We start from the raw sequence: 18,656 nt of genomic DNA on the forward strand, positions 1-18,656 counted from the left end.
ATTTGAGAAAAAACATTTAATATCTTGGTGAGTCCAAACTTTTGAACAGGTGTGTATATTGGGGTTGTGTGTAATAAATAAATATATATATATAAAATACAGAGTGTTTGTGTTTATATAATAAATGCAGTGAATATCCAGATTCCTTCACTTTTTGCAAACACTATATTGTTTTCATTGTGTTATTATGAATTACTAAGTGTAGATTGATGGGCAAAAATGGCAAATTTAACAATTTAAAATAAATAGACAACACAATAAAGTGTGCAGAAAGTGAAGGGGTGTGACAGCCCAACGTTGCAGTCGAGACATTATAAGTGTGTTTCCTTGTAGACTTGTATTTTTCTGTTTCTTGCACAGGAGAGGGTAGAAAGTCAGTGCCTGATCCAAATGATCAAATCGCCCCTTGTGCTATTGTAGGCTACCAGAGCACAAGGGTTAGTGACTTCCATATTTCCCCTTAGATGAACATTAACAGCTGCTGCATTGTGAACATTGCTTAGGGGACTAAAATCTTCTTGTCCATCTACTTGATCGCTGTCATTTAATGTTTTTGCCACAAAGCTACTTGCACCACAGTGAATCTTCATGTGACCAAATTCATTGAGCATATCATTCCAGTTCAGTGATACAATGCCTTATGCAACAGTTTCATTATCCTTGTCAACTTTTGAAGACCACTTCACATTGTCATCACTTGATTCAACTAATGGTTCATTTTCAGTTTGTTGTAAGAATGGCTTTATGGCTTTTCATTAATATGTCATTGTGTGTTTTTTGTTGAAGGCTTCACCACACTTATTAATTAATATTGATGAGTTACCATAGAGTGACAGAACTTGTTTAAATATTTGTGTTTTTTTTTTTTTTGTTTTTTTTTAAACAAGATGTTATTTCATCTGCAAGATTAAAGCAGAATACTGTCCTGAGAGTTATTTGACCTTATTGCTCTATGTTTCAACAAAGCAGATTTACCTGAACTGGACTTGGGAATGTAACCATATTTACATATAATTCTAATCTTGAGAGTTGTTTGGAGATAATGCCAAGTAGGTTAATGAAAGGCCAAAAAATGTTAAAAATCAGATATATTCTTGAATATATCTTTGTTAGTGTAGAGTCAAGGGTTCAATATTCTGTGTATGTAGGACCAGCAGACTATCAGGATTATTATTTGAGGTCAATGCGCAAAGTGTTTTTATTTGTGCATATTTAATATTGTTTAATTTTTTAAATAGTTGCACCTTCTTTGTTTAAACAACCATATTCTTCTTTTTCTTCATTTCCAGGGAAGCCCAGCCTTTCTGGAAACCCAACTTCAATGGGAGAGAACAACATTCCAATGATAGTGATTGTAATTGTGTCAGTCGGTGCTTTCACAATCATTGTGGTAGTGGTTGTGGCTGTCATATGCACATATCGCACAACTTCCAAACAGAAAAAGTATGTATGACTTTAAACACTTGTCATTTCTTTAAAAAAAGATAGACTTTCTGACATGTACAGCATATTTACCTTCAGAATTTGTATAAAATGTATTCTGGTGGAGTTGTTTTAAAAAGTTATGTGTCTTGTCAGCAAAATCATATTTTACTATGTGACTGTGAGATAATAAACTTTGCTAAAACACATTAACCTGCATAGCATGGTTTTAATATAGATTGCATTTGTAATTAAGCTCTTAAATTCTAACTTTAATGTAGAAAGTTGTGCATTATATTTGAAGAGAGTTTAATTCAGTCTCCTCACAATAACATAAATTCTAATCATTTTTGTCACACTGAGCATCTGTACATGAATGTTTATTCTTCATCCCATGTGGCAATCTCTGGCTCTAACAGTGTGTTTTTAGAAAATTGATTAACTTTTTTGAAAGTTATATTCTAACATTTAGTCTAGTGTTTCTCAAAGTTTTGTGCCTTGAGATCCACATAAAAATATCTGCCAATGAGTCACAATAACTGCTTGCAAATTTATAATTTTTCTTCATTGATGATAAGTAAAAAACACATACAGTCCCAAACCCCCTCCTTTTCTACTTTGTACCATATTATATTACCAAGAAAGGGGTTTGTGAGATCATTACCAATATATGTAATCCAGTCCACTGATCACTCTGCGTTTATATGAGCATGGGGTATTAAAAAGTATTGCTCTTCAAAATGTTTACAGTGAAAGTAGTTTACTATTGTAAAATCAGAATACAGTGCTGTCACTAGCGTGAAATCGACATGCCCAATGTTCAGCTTCCAGACACAAACTTGGACCTCTAGATTCCGAGTACAGCAGTCATAGTCAGTTAAGCTAAAGGAGAATCCCCTTCTATTTACTGTGAGGGCATCTTATTTTCAAAACAGTCTATCTCCATTTCAGCCTTGTTACAAGTGCAGGAACAAAAAGTATGGTTAGAGCAAACGAGGGATAATAAAGATGCAAAGTAAATAATTGATTTAATTGTGCAATACTGTATGATAGCACAATTGAAGACAAAGCAACTTGCATGTAAAATTTGGTGTGCAGAGGGGGCAAAGTGATTTTAAGATGTAGATACATCACAGGAAAATAAGGAAGAAGAAGCACCAATGTATAGAACGTAGTTTTTAAAGATATTTCTTGTGTTTTGTTTGTCATGTGCAGTATATATCTCATTGTATTTATGAACATTCATATATTGCATTATGTAATCTCATCTCAAAAGAACTCTGTAAAACAATACTGAAGTTAAACAATGTGCACAGTAGAATCTTGCAAAACAAACGTGCCCAGACTCTGAACAATTCAAAACATAAACGAGGAGTTAATATTATTTAACCTCGAACAAAAATTCAGAACACGAATATCCTGCTAAAACTTGTATGAATCAAAACGCAGCCATGAGGAGCCAAGACAAAGCCAAATCGGCCTATGCATACTGTATAGGACTATGACTCAGCCTCAGTATCACCGCAGATCTCCTGATGTAAAGACGTACTGAAACTGTGTTTTCTGTGAACGTGTTATTTTTTTGCCCTTTTTTGGGGGTTTTCCTGTTGAAAGTAGTTACCATGGCACCTAAGAAAGTTAGAAGTGAGAGCAGCAAAGCAATGATGAAGCTTGTGTGTGTGTTACAGTTGAGCAAAAAAAGGAAATAATAACAAAACATGAAAGAGGTTCGCATTTGCCGACTCTTGCGGAAGAGAATGGGACGGCCAAGTCAACGATAAGCACATTTTTGAAAAATAAAGATGGTATTAAAGGTGGTAATGTTGCAAAAGGTGTCAAAACATTATCGAAACAGAGAGGGCCAATTGTTAAAAAAGTAGAAAAGTTACTGTTAATGTGGATTCACCAGGAACAATTAACTGGAGACAGTGTTTCTGAGGCAGTCATTTGTGAAAAAGCAAGGTTGCCATCAGCTCGTCTTCTCAATGCATTTAAATTGTCATTTCTGTTTGTTGTATGTGTTTACAACATTGAAATCAATGCACAGAAGAGAGAAAGTGATTTTTATCATGAGTTATGTACATCTGTAGGTATAAATAAGCATTCATTTGGGGGTCTGGAACAGATCAAATCCTATTTATATTATTTCTTATGGGGAAATTCATTTTGAAACTAGACCAAATCAAAACCTGATCAGCCTTCTGGAACAGATCAAGTTCGTGTTCCAAGGTACCACTGTATTTAGCCTTTCTCGATTCTTGACTAAAACACTGAATTTCATTGTTAGAGGTGAAGCCTCTTTGGATATGTTTTGTTTTTGAAAAAATATTTATATTCATATGCTGAAAATTTACTTTTTGATTTCCAGATTAATAATTCTGAATTATACAAGTAATAAATAATGATTCATTTTCATTCAAGCTATCCAGATAAAGCTGTTCAAGCTATCCACGAATCTACTATGAAGAAGAGGGTCTAATTGCATTGATTGCTTAGATGAAATAAAACTAATGTCTGATTTGGCTCTGAATTTCACAGGCATTAGTAGAAAGCTTAAGTGGGATTGCCACTCAAGGCTTTTGTAAGTGAATAATGGGCTAGGTGAAATAGCTATGAATAGCACAAGGAGAACACCTGAAATAACAGTAATTTGCAGCTGATAATGTGTGGTTTATACAGTCATTCAGGCCCGCACGTGCTTGCCATTCTGTCATGTACTCCACTCACTACATACTGAATGAAAACAAAGAAGAGGGTCTTGAAATGGCATGAACTGAAGCATTTAACGTGTAAATCTGATTAATTTCTACATGTTGCATATGTGAGACTAGCTCTTTCATTCTCCAAATATCCTGGCAGTATTTAACTAACATTTCCAGCTTTATTCATATACGATTCCTGCTTATTAATATCACCAGTTACCAATGAAAAAGCAAGGTACTCGGATCACTTTAGAAGGGTTTCTTTTTTGTCTAACAGGAAAAGAGCAGCCTGTAAGTCCACAAATGGTTCTCACAAATACAAAGCCAGTTCAAAAGATCTGAAACCTCCTGATCTGTGGATTCACCATGAACGGCTGGAGCTGAAACCCATTGACAAATCTCCTGAGCCAAACCCGGTTATGACTGACACGCCAATCCCTCGCACCTCTCAGGATATCACACCTGTGGATAGCAGCCTAGAAAACAGTATTCATCAGCGAAGAAACTCTTATCGAGGTGAGATTCTAACACTACTTTGTTGCTAGTAAACATTTCATGCAAAAAAATATAATAATTTTTAAACCAAGTAGTGTTTATATTACTAAACCTATCAAGATATTCATTTCAAAATTTTTAGTGTTCTTACTAATATTTGAACTTCACTTGCTTACTTTTGTAAAGTATAACTTATTCCCAGTTGACATGATTAATCTTGCTTATGATGGTCAATTACATTAGAAGTCTAAATTAATATCTGTGTACGTTCTTACCATTTAACGTACATTTTATGTTAGTACAACCAATTGAACCTTTTACTAAAATGTTTTACAAAATCAGTTGTAATAAAGTTGAAGCAGTGTATTATGTAACCTCACTATTAATCTGCTGCACCATAATAAGTTAGTGTTGAAGAATAATACAGGGGAACATGGCTTAAAAAATCAGTTCCCACTTAGGAACGTTTACTGCCATCTTTATGCAGATGACTGTCAGGTTTATTTCCCGCTGAAGCGCTAAGATCCATGTTCTGTCCAGCCCCTGCTTGATTGCCTTATTGACATAAGGAGTTGGATGGCATCAAATTTTCGAAATTTTAATGAGAGCAAGACAGAAGCCATGCTATTTAGACCCAATAGCACCAGTGGGAACCCATGCATTGACCTTTCCACAGTGGCTCAATTTGAGAAATCCATGATCACAAATTTAGGTGTGAAAATGGATTCCACTTTAAAACTTGATAGCTATGTGAATGCAGTGGTAAAATCTTGCTTTTTCCAATTAAGGCGGCTGTCAAAAATCAAGCCTGTTTTGTCTAAGTGCAACCTTGAAACCGTGATCCATGCTTTTATAACATCTTGTCTAGATTACTGCAATGTGCTTCTTTTTGGAATTAGTCAGGCCTCCATTGCTCGCCTACAGCTGGTGCAAAAACGCTGCTGCTCGATTTTTAATTGGCACAAGAAAGCATGAGCATGTTACTCCGATTTTGGCTTCCCTTCACTCACTTCCAATTCATTTTCGAATCCATTTTAAGATCCTTGTACAGTATTTGTTTTTAAATCTTTTAATAGTTGTGCCCCATTTTATTTGTCGGAACTGCTGCACCCTTATGTACTGCTCTCTCAGGTCAGCAGACCAGATGCTTTTACGTGTTCCCAAGGCACGATGCAAACTCTGAGGTGATCGAACTTTTTCAGTTGCAGCCCTAAAACACTGGAATGATTTGTCATTGCACGTTAGGCAGGCTCCTTAGCTAACTGTCTTTAAATCCTATTTAAAAACACATTTTTACTCTCTGGCTTTTAACCCAGTATGATATGTTGACTATCTGTATACTTTTTATTAAGAATCTCTTCAGTTCTTATGTGTTTCATTTGCCCTTTGGTTTTATGTGTCTGAAATGTTGGGTTTTCTTTTTTTTTTAATTGTACAGCACTTTGGTCAGCCTTGATGTTGTTTTTTAAAGTGCTTTATAAATAAATAAATAAATAAATAACATTTACTGCCACCTACAAGAAGAATTTAATTTATTTAATTCAACCACTCTTTTACAGTATACATGAAGAAATCAAATGAAACATTTTCTGTTTTACTTATTTATTTTTTATATTTTGAAACTTGGTTATGTGTCTACTAAAATGCCTGTCACTTGTGCACTACTCTGATGCTTTTTCACCCTGTGGTTTCACAGGAATGTGCACGATTGTCTTACTTTGGCTTATCTAATCAAATATTTCTACAAATGTTTTGTCTTGATGTTTATTTGTACCAAGTGTCAGGAATTTCAGATTACTGGATGACAGTAAAGCTTATTGTATCTTAACAAAGAAAAAAAAAAAACTGTTTGACCCTACTGGGTGTAGTGTGCCAACTTTTGCACCCATTGCAAATTAAATTTAGTGAGTACTATTTATTATTTTTATTATTTAAGGAAATAAGCAGATGGTTGATTCAGTAAGGAAAATGTTACTGACTTTCTTTCTATATAGCCACACATTAGGTACAAAACAAATTACATGTTCACTGTGCAACAATCTTGATGTGACTGATTGCCTTTAAAAGTAGACCTAGAGAAGTTAATTTGGTTGTGAAAAAGACAAAATGGTTTCTACTGGTGTATGTCATCTATGAAATTGAAAGAGTGCTTGTCTTTCTGATTTTGCAGGGCACGAATCAGAGGACAGCATATCGGCATTAGCTGGGCGGAGGGGAATGAGACCCAAAATGATGATGCCTTTTGATGCTCAGCCCCCACAGCGTAAGTCTAGTCCTACAGAGTTTGGTTTGCTGCTTTGATATGATTGATATTTGTATATATCAATCTTTGTTAATTTTTGTATTTACTCTTTATGCCTTTCCAAATATTCAGTTGGTTTGAACTATTACACATCTTGTTTTTCTTAGCTGATTTTTAAAAATGTATTTCCTAAGGACATTTGCAGCATATAGAAGCATTTCAACTGACTGCTTAAGTATTCATTTCACTCAGTAAATGTATAGCTTGGTAGCACAGGCCAACCCCAATTTTCAAGTATTTTCATATGTTTAAAACAGAGACCAGGATTTGGTCCACCTTCTTGTTTTAAAGTCCATTTCAGCTTTATACAACATTTCACACTCAGGCAAGTTCCTCCTCCAAGACTTGCTTGATTTTTGACTCAGTTGTTGTGCCTTCTTTTTGAACTGCCGCTGTGTTCTGGAAACCCGTTTTCTGTTAAGCTTGAGTTGCATAGTTTTGTAGAAAATGTAGTCATACTATCTACTCTTTTACAATGGCAGAGTGAAAGGGTAATAAAGTACAAACATTTGCTTCTATAAGTAATTTTTACAACTACATGTACCTACTGTTTTTAGAATGAAGACAAATATATGAAATGTATCTTATTAGATTAAATAAAATTCTTTCAGTATATATTCCTTACTTCTATTTTCAGGGGTGTGTCTGTATCAATAATATATCATTATTGCTGTTGTTAGTAATTGCAAATAAATTACCTTTCTAATCTTTCCACATTTTAAATTGCAGTGCAGCTGCTTTGGATAGTTCCACAGTTTGGGACTGAGATCGCAGCCTAATGAATTGACTTACCATACTGTACAGCTGTAAACAAATCATTTCACAAGCACAATGGAAATGGTGTTCAGTATGACAGCAAAAGATACAGAATTAGCTAGCAACATATTCTTTAACACATTTCAGAAGACTCTTGGTTATGGAAACTTATGGTTGACTGTATCTTTACACTTGTCTGGTTGTAAACCAATCCTCAAATCTGTATTTGCTTGCCAGAACATTAATTAACATGACGTTATTTTTCAACTTTGGTATTTTTCAAGTCTGAGTTATTTTTACAGTAATTGTATAAATTAATGTGTGGAAATTATGCACTTAAGTGAAGCATTTGATTTTATATATATATATATATATATAAAGTGCCTGTCTTTGCTGTTTAAAATGGCATCTGTTGGGCACTTGTCCATATATATTGTATAAACAAAATCCTTAAAATTTACTGAATATGTACTGTACACTTTGAAGCAGCAAGTATGAAGTTAGATTACTGCCGAAAGTTTGTTTGGTAGCACCACACATTTTGTATGTGCAAGTTACATTCTAAGCGCATTTTGTAAACTAGTGTTATATTTTGAGTGCCAGTGATACACTTGGCGAGTTTTTACAGTCAGGTGACTTTTGACAGCGTTCTTGGTCTGCATTACTGCCAGACGTCTGTGACTGTGCACAACAAACTCCGTAAGTGCTAGTTACATTTTGCAGTGTTTTATTTTTTCTTGAGCAGTATTACTTCCAAAATTTTCTCAGCCCAGATGCAGAGAAGCAAGAGTAGGACTTGGTTGTTGTAGCCGATTGTGATGCACATCATCTTCCCCACCACCTGATGGAAACGCACATAATTTACTCAATGGCTCAAGACTCAGAACCTTATTAATCTATGGCATTTATTCACAAAAGTGTAATCTGGATTCTATTGTCCACTTCGTAGTGCCAAGCGAGGCTTCTCCTCGCCAAGTGGCATTACATTGAAAATGGTAAGGCAAGATTTATTTTTAAAGTGGCTGCAGGTGGCACCTGTCTCTGCAAGAATTGAAGATTCAACTGTAGGTGGAGTCCTATTCAGTATTTGAAAGTGAAGAGGTGTATTTTATTGTTTTATGTAGTGAAAAGTTTGCATAAACTGTCAAACAGAAACAAATAAAATTTCTACTCATTATGACAAGTAAATTCTTTTAGCTTTGCTTCAGGAACCACTGCATACTGGGTATAGGCTTTCATTTGGGACCACATGTTGAGGATGACTCGCAATATTTAATTTCTCCACATTTAACACATATAACAACACTCAACTAATTTTTCCCTGCAATGGACTGTTGCTATGTCTAGGTTTGGTTTCTGCCTTTTTGCCAATTCTGATGGTCGACACCTGTCTTCTTGGAGTCTTACATTAAAATAAGTGAATTGAGGATATAGTAAATTAACTGTTTGTCAAGTTAAGTCAGCTTTTAAAAACATTTTTAACACTTTCATATTTAAAAAGTTTTTTTGAAGCATTATGAAGTGCTGTGTCTATAAGTAAAATAGAGCACAGCTACACCAGACCACATTTGGAAATATGTCATTGTACACTCTTCATTACCAATATATGTAATTTCTGCTAGTGCTATACAGATCTTATCCTTCTGATTTTGGTTCAGACATTGTAGCAGAAGCGTACTCAGTATATGGGACCATTTCTCCTGCACTTCTGGACTGCATATTGTCATCATGTCTGTGTGGGATTCTTCCCACAGTCCAACGACATGCAGGTTAGGAAATTGGCACTTATAGATTTGCCCTCGTGTGTGCACACCCTGCGATTGACTGGTGCCCTTTCCAGGTGTTGTTACTGCCTTGCGACCTTTGGTTGCTGGGATGGTTAAGGGATGAATGGATTTGATTAGCTTACAAAATATTCAATGGTTACTGAAAGATTATTTAACAATTTACAAATAAATAACTGGAAGTGGCCCTTCACAGTGTGCCTGCTAATTGGCAATTCTAAATTTACCCCATGAGATTGATTCCCAATTTGTCCGAAGTGCTGATGGGATTTTCATATACATGTGATGGAATGTGAATGGTGTGACTTGTAGGGGGCCACAGTAAACTTTTTTTTAAAAACCCAGCACCAAATTAACCCCACACATCTCAGGTTCAAATTAAAGTTATTCAAGAAACAATATGGGAGTCTTGTTACTACGGTGATCCCTGAGGATCCCAACACAGTGGCCTGCCAGAACTACACATCCAAGGCAGACCTGCAGGTGTCCAAATTGGAGCCAGAGCAGGAGAGCATTGCCACCTATCGTACTAGGGAAACATCTCATCCTGGTCGGCAGGCAGTCTGGGTAAAGGTATAGTACGCATCCACCTGTGCTGTCTTTCTATAGTGGCCACCTAACTCGGTAAGGGGCCATTCTCCATCCCATTTGAGATGTCAGTCTATCCATTAGGGCTATTAAATTTGATGTTATTCACTTCAAAGCACTTATTAGAATACAGTAAGTCCCCTACATATGAACTTTCAAAGATGCGAACGTGCATGCCCAATAAATTAAAAAAAAAACAACATTTTAAATAAGTAAAAAATTAAACAATTGTAGTGTAACTTGAAATTTTGCGGTTAGTTTACGTGTCTGGTGCTAGGCAGGGTACAAAACACATGCTAATATTGTTTACTGTACCTTCTCAGTGCAGTGTGTGCATCCTCTACAAGCGGTTGTGCTTTTGACAGTATCTCTGTTTACTCTGGGTTAACATGCTTTATTACAAGGCCAATATGTGTGGAATTAAGAGTGTTCAACACTTCACTTTTTTTTGGCCCTTGCTTCCATGAATCTTTACACACACACACACACACACACACACACACACATATATATATATATATATATATATATATATATATATATATATATATATATATACAATTCATATAATATAATTCCTAGTGTTGGAGTGTCACAGGTACCCCAAGTTAGCACCATACACCAAGTGTGTCACAAAGGTCATGTATGATTTTGCTAGCTGCTTTTTTGTGCGCCACCCTGTAGTAACTGAACAGACGGTCATTGGTGCAGTTCCAATTTTCAAGCCAATTTGAAGCCTCAGAGGAAAGTAGGTAAGAGTTTTTTAACTGGAGACTTGCACTATACTTTTTATCCTTCTGATAGCAAACTAAAAAATACAGCACACATAAAACAGTGTCTTGTGTGGTTATATGAAACCATTGTTGCTTATTAGTGGCAATATAAATATTCATTTTGGAGCCCAATATGAGGTATGCTTGAGGTAAGCCCTATGAGTAAATGATTATGTATTACAATAAATACGGTTTATAATATTTTTTAAAATCTTAAGCCATTCTCCTCTGACCCATATGACATCATTTAAGGGCAATGCGAAAATGGACAAGAAGTTCACCTTTCCACATTTCTGCAGAGGTAATCAAGCAAAATAAATATTACGAAAAAATGTATTTAGCAGGATGGTGGAGTGGTTAGCACAGTTTATTTACATCTTCACTATACTGAGTTCAAATCACAGCCTGGTAAGGGTTCTCCCTCTGTTTGCATTTGTTATTCTCTTGAGTTTATTGATTTTCACCCAACAGGCCAAACACATGCATGGTAGGTTAATTGGTTGTGCTTGATTGTGCTCAGCTATGGACCAGCATATCATGGGCTGCAGCAAGTCATCATAGGATTAGAAAGGTCAACTAATAGATGGATGAACTTGTTTAGCAAATCCAGAGGTTGAATGTACTGAATTAATGACGTTTTGCTGTTTCATTTATTATTTGTATTTAGATATTCCAATATATCCCCATTATCTTTCCATCTTTATGATGGAGTGTATGGTGTAAAAACTGTATCAGGAATCACAAAATATTCTGTATTGTGTAACTGGAGTAGAATGGTCTCATTTACTGTTGGAAGGAAAACCTCGATTTACTACCTGCTAGGAATAATGCTACTGATTCTGGAAACTGTCTGAAGTTAATTTATGTTTAATTTTTTGGATAAAAACAGTTTCTGATGCAATGTCTACCAAACAATCTGCTTAATGCTTATTAATTAATAAAGTCACATTGTTGACAATTGCTCCTTTTTCTTCTTTCACTTTTTATTAATAAATTATTTAGATACAATCTGGGCTACCTGAAAAAGACCTTAACAGAACTCAGCTGTGATGTCAAACTCTTAATTCTTTGTAGCCGATTATATGTACAGGTTAAGCATCCCTAATCCGAAACCGCTGGGACCAGAAGTGTTAAGGATTTTGGATATTTTTAGATTTTGGAATATGAGATATCTTGGAGACGGAAAGCAATTCTAAACCCAAAATTTATATTTCGTGTACTCATTATACAGAGAGCCTGAAGGTAATTTTCTACAATATGTTTAATTTCATGCATGAAACCGTTTGTACACAGTAACATCAACAGAATAACTGTATCAGCAGTGAAACAACAGCAACCACAAATAACAGCAGGCTTTCAGTCTCTACCTGCGTTGCTGTGTTTTGATTAAAAGGTTATTGTACACAGACAATAAACAAAAAACACAGTAAGTAATGAACGCATGTCTGGCAGTGACAATGGTTGATAATACACTGGCGCCAACAGAATGTCAGAGCCTATGTTCCCTCAAAGCTGCGCTGTGCACCACTTTTGAATTACGCTGCTCACTCCCCTTTCCCATGCAGCAGTTTGGAGGTGCCACGCAACTGTTAACGTGCCTTTCACACATGGTTTCTAAAGCACGACAGGGGACAAAGCACCCCCCCAACACATTTTGCTACTTGTTTGTGTGTTGGATCACCACATAAAATACAAAGTGAGATTGAAGGAATGAATCATAAATTACAAGTACCAGCTGAAAAAAAGCATAAAAAAGAACCAGCTCATGTGTTATCCATATGCACTCATCAGTTAAAAAATACATTTATTAATTAAAGAGAATGTTGGTCAGAGCCCTCCATGGATAAGTGAGGTCAGGTGTAGAATTTTCCACTTGTGGCATCATGTTTTGTAATTTCAAATTAGGGATACTCAACCTGTACGTATAAAACTTGTTTGGAGCTAGCAAAAACACGAAAAATTATTAAAATGCTAGAGGTATTTTGATTGCATTATGGACTGTCATAAAAATTCCTGTCACCATAAACTGTTTAAGCCCCCCATCTAATTTATTTTGTGTGTTTGGTTTTGTCTCATGCATAGTCTTGCTCCATTAATGTGAAATTCATTTTATCTGTCTTGTATTCATTCACAGCTGTAATTAGTGCTCATCCCATTCATTCTCTTGAAAAACCTCATCACCATTATCACTCCAGCAGTTTGGCATCACCAACTCGTAGCTGTCTTCATCATTCCATCAGCCCACGGCCTCTCAACAATTCCATCTGTCATATAGACAGGGTCAACTCATCAGGTGAGAATCATTTGGAATGGATACTGAAGACAAGCCCATCGTATGAAGGGGTTTTAAGCAAGAATTTCATTTTCAGCTAGCACAGCAAAATGCACTTGCCATCTGAAAAGAATTACTGGATTTTTTCTGTGGTGTTCCAATTTGTTTATTTTTTTAGACAAGCTGTGCTTGAGAGTTTTGTTTTCATCATCTGCATATTTACCATTTTCTTTTCCTATAATCATCATGTACTTGTATTTTTCCTTGCAAATCTGGTGAAGATAAGTGGATTTGAAAAATAATGTTGTGGTAGGCTATATCTTCTGTTTCAATCCATTCAGTGTTTTACTTTTCAGAATGGACATAACCTTGATGCTTTATTTATGAAACGCAACACTGACATGGTTATAATCGGGTCAAACCAGACAAAAACACTTTGACGACAAATTGTACAGACCATTTCAGTTAATTCAGTTAACCTCCATAGGGAATATTTCCCCCACATACTGTTACCCTCCCTGATATTACTGTTATTATTAGTCCACCCTGAATTGCTATAATTCTGTTTTAAATATACTGTATTTAAAGTTTAATTATGTTTTACAGTTAATAAATTAAGATGAAAACTCATGTTAAGTGGAAGGTGTTCCTTAAATACACCATGACCCTTGTACAATTAGAAGTGTGGTGCTGAGCTGCAGAGCTGGCAATAAGGCATACAAAGCAATGGAGGGAACTGCATTGAGAAAAGAGCTAAGCCAGGGCCACTTAAACTGGGCTTGTGTACTGATTCACGGAGAAGACCAAAATGGTAAAGGTATCATTTGTAAAACATTTTAATACCACCATGGTAGGAGTTCATTTAAGGCTTCCTTTTATTAACATGCTGTACGAGAGACCGCAAATATGAGTTTATCAGTGTAAAAAGCGGTAGCTTCCAGTTTGACAATTCAGCACGATATCTACATCTAGAAAGTCAACATTAACATTTCCCCTCATTTAGTAATATAAAATAAAACTAATAACAAAATCAGCCAACAATGTAATTTTTTTGGTCAAGCTGTATTTGGAGTAATGTGATACACACTTAACACATTTTGGTTTTTTGTTTGCAGAAAAAACAGAGCTTATTTTTAGTCACTTGGTTGTGACGACGCGGGTTCGTTGCATGCCTCCCATCTTCTGTCTGGGGGCCCTTGAACCCGTCACCATCGGTAATGTTACCGATGAGCTTAGAAGTGAGGCAACAACATGGCAAGGGGATGGTGAAAAAGTGCAAAGTGCTTTTATTAAAACAAACAACAAAACAAGATGTTCAAATAAATAATGCAGTGCCTTCAATAAGTCTTTAAATAAACAATCCATAAAAACAGATGTGACACGTGGAGGTTAAAACCAATAAATAGAAAAAGTCTTCTTAAAATCAACAAGGTTAAAATAATGCAAGAAGCATTCTTTAAAAAAAAAAACAAACAAGCAGCCCGGTGCCTTTTTACCTGCGGCTCCCCTGCTTCCTCCGTCTGGGCTTCTCAATAGGGAAGTCGCTCTATCTGCAGCTGGCCTTCTCTCTACTCCACTACTGGTCGGTTGCCTTTCCGATCCCTGGCTCTGGTAGGCACCACCGAACAGTGACTTGGGATTCCCCAACAACCAGGGCTTTCACACTGGGGACACCACGTCCCAGGTCCCGACTCCTGCGGCCTTACACGGAGAGTCATCCGCCTTCCGGTCACTCCGGCCCTTCAAAATCAACTCTGCGGGGAGGGACCACTACTGCTGCTCCTCGGGTGTCGGCCTAACACCCAAGCTCCCAGATCAGCTGCGTATGAGCCGTTGCTCGTTTGTTCCCCCGCACTGACTTTCTCTCTCTCTCCACTGCTTCATGCTTTCCTCCTGCAACCTCCCATCCATTCTTTCTTTTTCTTCCTCCCCCTAGCCGACTCGCACTTCTATTTAACTAGAGGGCATGGCAGCTGTGGCAAATCAGCAGCCCCAGGAACAATCACGGATGTGGACGGTTTCTCACCTGTGAACTTTGGTGAGAAACGCCCACATCGTGAATCGCCCCGAGAACTGTTTCAGAAACACAACCACCACGCACCCTCACCAATCCGCAAGCGCGGTTATTATTTATTTTAAAAGCAGCCCTTTGATGGGAGCTGTGGACCCGCTATACCACATTGGTGTGCAGATCACTGACTAATCAACAGCAGCCTTACATTTGCCCCCAAAATACCAAAGGGAAACTGACATGAATGTTACAAAAATGAAAGCTGAGATGTTGTAAATAGTAATTTAGAAAATCCTTATAGCATCTGAACGCAACATTATACTTCTGTAAAGAGCCATGTTTTATGTTTGTCTAAAAGAACATTTTTCTGTGCCGGTGATGGAATGCCTGTATTTTTATGTAAACTATTTTATAAAAAGACTCCTTTGAACTCAAGCAGGTTAAATTCAGGTCCATTTAGTGATTTAGTCTAGACTGTGTTCTGTACTAGCCAAGGGCTAATATGATTTATAATTAAGAAGACTGTCACATTTATACAGCATCATTTAATCTTTAGCTAAACTACTTTATTTTCTGTTTCACGCTGCCATAAGAATGTGCAGTATTACTAGAATTTGAGGAAAAAATATAATTTTCCCTACAGAAGATTTTCATTGTTTATTGCCAGAGAGGTCAAAGAAATGTTATTATACTCTTAAGCATGTTATCCTTATCTTGATTTTGTCTCTGTATATTGTGGGAACCAGCCTCGACACGGACAGACACCAAGACAGCTTATGTCCAAAACACACACGTTTTGTTTGTTTCCTCAAGTACAGTGCACCAATCACTCACAGTCCTTCCTTCCTTCTTGTTCTTTTCTTGTGGCCTCCACACCTCTCTTGTAAGTTTCGTCACGCTCCCTCCCAACTCCGGCTCCTCGACTGGAGTGAGACGGCCCTTTTTACACAGTACCCAGGTGCTACTTGACGATCTTCCTGCAGCACTTCCAGGTGTGGCGGAAGCACTGCATGAGCACCTGGAAGCACACCGGGTTTGTCTGCCTCATGGCCTAGCAGCACTTCCTGTTGTGGCGGACGTGCTGCAGTTCACGTGTCCTGGAATGTCTGGGCAGACCCTGCTGGTGGCCATTTGCCCCAACTGAGTGGAGCTTCCCAGCTCTGAACGTGACATGCAAACCAGGGCGGTTGCCCTCTCCCGGTCCTTCCAGGCATCCCGGCTGTGCAGACGCCCAAGCCATCTGTCACAATATGTATCTGGTTTTTTTTTTTGTTTTTGCTATAATCTACAAAAGGGAATCATTCAAGAGGGAAAATCTATGAATGGACTGTACTGTTGGCTGACCTTTTTGGTTAAATGCAGTCGTCTGCCTTGAGCACATAATTAAGCTGCAATTGCTCATTTTCAGGACCTGACAGCAGCTCAATAGCTAGACTCCACATTGTTGTCACACACATTTACCTCAGTTAAGCTTTATTTGCAGAAAAAAAACAAAGTAATTCTTAAAAATGCCCTATAGAAAAGCATTTTTTACATTTTTTTGGTTGTTTATTTACATAAAATACAAAGCATAATACAGAGCTTGGGAAACCCCAGTTAATTCTTGACATTTGTTTTCTGCACCTCATTGTACTCCCTGCAGTCTCTTTAAGGGCAGCAGAAGGATCACACTCTCAACAGCTAGCAGTCTACATATTCTGTTTCCATTAATGCTATTATTTCCACAGGAATTTTTTAATTAAAATACTTTAAGAAAAAAAAAAAAAAACCTGTTTAATTGGACATTATGCCTTTAATGTATTCACTTATTCATGTATTTTCAAAGCTCTTTTTGGCGATATAAACAGTTAAGATATAGTGTTCAATTCATTTTTTTCTTCAGCCTGTGTTGCTACAGCTCTGTTGTGCTTCTCTTTGTATTTAATGTGCAGTCTATTTATTGATAAATAAATTATTGAGTAAGCACTTTAAATATGGTGTAAACTATTTGTGAACTGGATAGTTATTTCAAGAACAATTTGTCTTCTGAGTCATAGACAACTTAAAAATGTTGTTTTCCCTATATTTTGTTTTTTGTCTTTTTACAATACCTTATTTACTGAGAAAAATAATGTGATAGTATACAAGCAAATTGACTCGGGCATAAAGCTGGAACTCTGCTTGCAGCACACAATCAGCAAGAGGTTACCAAAGAGACCCTGCTGACATCAAGCCATTCGATAACAAATAGAAATAATAAAGTCTGATGCTGTCTGTGTGCACTAAAATTCTAATTCAACTTGTAACATAAATTTGGAAGCTTAATGTTGGAGAATCTGTTGGTTATAAAAACTGCCGTGCCAGAGCCCTGTTTAAATAATTACAGCTTATCATTTAACACTGTTGTTCCATCAAAGCTTTTCAAGAAGCTTCTATGTTCTTCTGGATTTGCACCTCTCTTCCACCCTCTACTATTGAATTTTGAATTTCCTAAGGGCAGACCACAGCATTAAACTGTCTGGCACCATTGTATTCTTTAATCCTCAGTACAGGAGCCCCACAGGTTGAGTGTGCTGTTTCTTTGTTTACCTATGACTGCATGACCAAATGCATTTCCACATTCAGTATTACATTTATTAATGACACCAACACTGTAGACCTGGTCACCACCAACAATGAGACAATTTAGAGAGAAGACATTTGACATCCAGCCCAGTGGTGGTAGGACAACTAGTGTCTCTCTTAAAATTGGGAGATTGCACTCCTGTTTGCGTAAGAGAACAGACATGGCTATAGCTGAGGTTCACCAATGTTTTTATTACGTTAGATGTATGAGAAGAGCCTTGATGTATCCATCTGTGCTCGCAAGCTTTGTACCAGGTGTACACTGAAGCCTGCACTCACAGGTTATATATCATCCTGGTAATTTACCTTCTTAGCTCAGAACTGCAAAATATTGGCAGGTGGTGGTAAAAGTAGAATGGGCTGTTACTGGCACACAGCTTCATTTTGTTCAGAATGTGTATAACACAGGCTATTCCGGAAAACAAACGGCAAAGGATGGCTGAGGCCTTGAGCGGTGCAGATCTCAATGGGAAAAAGAAATCCTCCTGGATATCTATACTGATATAGACTGGGTGATGTGTTAGGAACGAAAGGATGCCACATTGTTTGATGGAAATGAAAATGATCAACCTACAGAGCCCTGGATTCAAACGCCCCAAAAATCAGAGTGAAAAAATTATGCGGCAGGCTAGTCCATTTTGCCAAAATTTAATTGCAGCAACTCAAAATTGTACTCAGCACTTTGTATGGCCCCTGTGTTCTTGTATACATGCCTGACAACATCGGTGCATGCTTCTAATGAGATGACAGATGGTGTTGTGGGGGATCTCCTCCCAGATCTGGACCAGGGCATCACTGAGCTCCTGGACAGTCTGAGGTTCAACCTGGTGGTATTGGATGGACCAAAACATAATGTCCCAGAGGTGTTCTATTGGATTTAGGTCAGGAAAGTGTGGTGGCCAGTCAATGGTATCAATTCCTTCATCCTCCAGGAACTGCCTGCATAC

At 37.1% G+C, this 18,656-nt stretch overlaps 1 protein-coding gene across 7 annotated transcripts in view; it reads left to right on the forward strand.

The window, feature by feature from the left end:
- Positions 1-18,656, forward strand: part of LOC120541448 (neogenin-like) — a 396,809-nt gene that overhangs the window by 363,893 nt on the left and 14,260 nt on the right. For 5 of the 7 annotated variants that reach the window (XM_039773079.1, XM_039773081.1, XM_039773082.1 and 2 more), the window contains 4 exons: positions 1,290-1,443; positions 4,402-4,640; positions 6,790-6,882; positions 12,957-13,115. In XM_039773079.1, the coding sequence (XP_039629013.1) occupies positions 1,290-1,443; positions 4,402-4,640; positions 6,790-6,882; positions 12,957-13,115 (645 nt within the window). The remainder of the gene's footprint in view (positions 1-1,289; positions 1,444-4,401; positions 4,641-6,789; positions 6,883-12,956; positions 13,116-18,656) is intronic. The other 2 variants (XM_039773085.1, XM_039773086.1) reach the window with 1 other exon arrangement.

The sequence above is a fragment of the Polypterus senegalus genome, chromosome 12 (genome assembly GCF_016835505.1).
Source record: "Polypterus senegalus isolate Bchr_013 chromosome 12, ASM1683550v1, whole genome shotgun sequence".
Taxonomy (NCBI): domain Eukaryota; kingdom Metazoa; phylum Chordata; class Cladistia; order Polypteriformes; family Polypteridae; genus Polypterus; species Polypterus senegalus.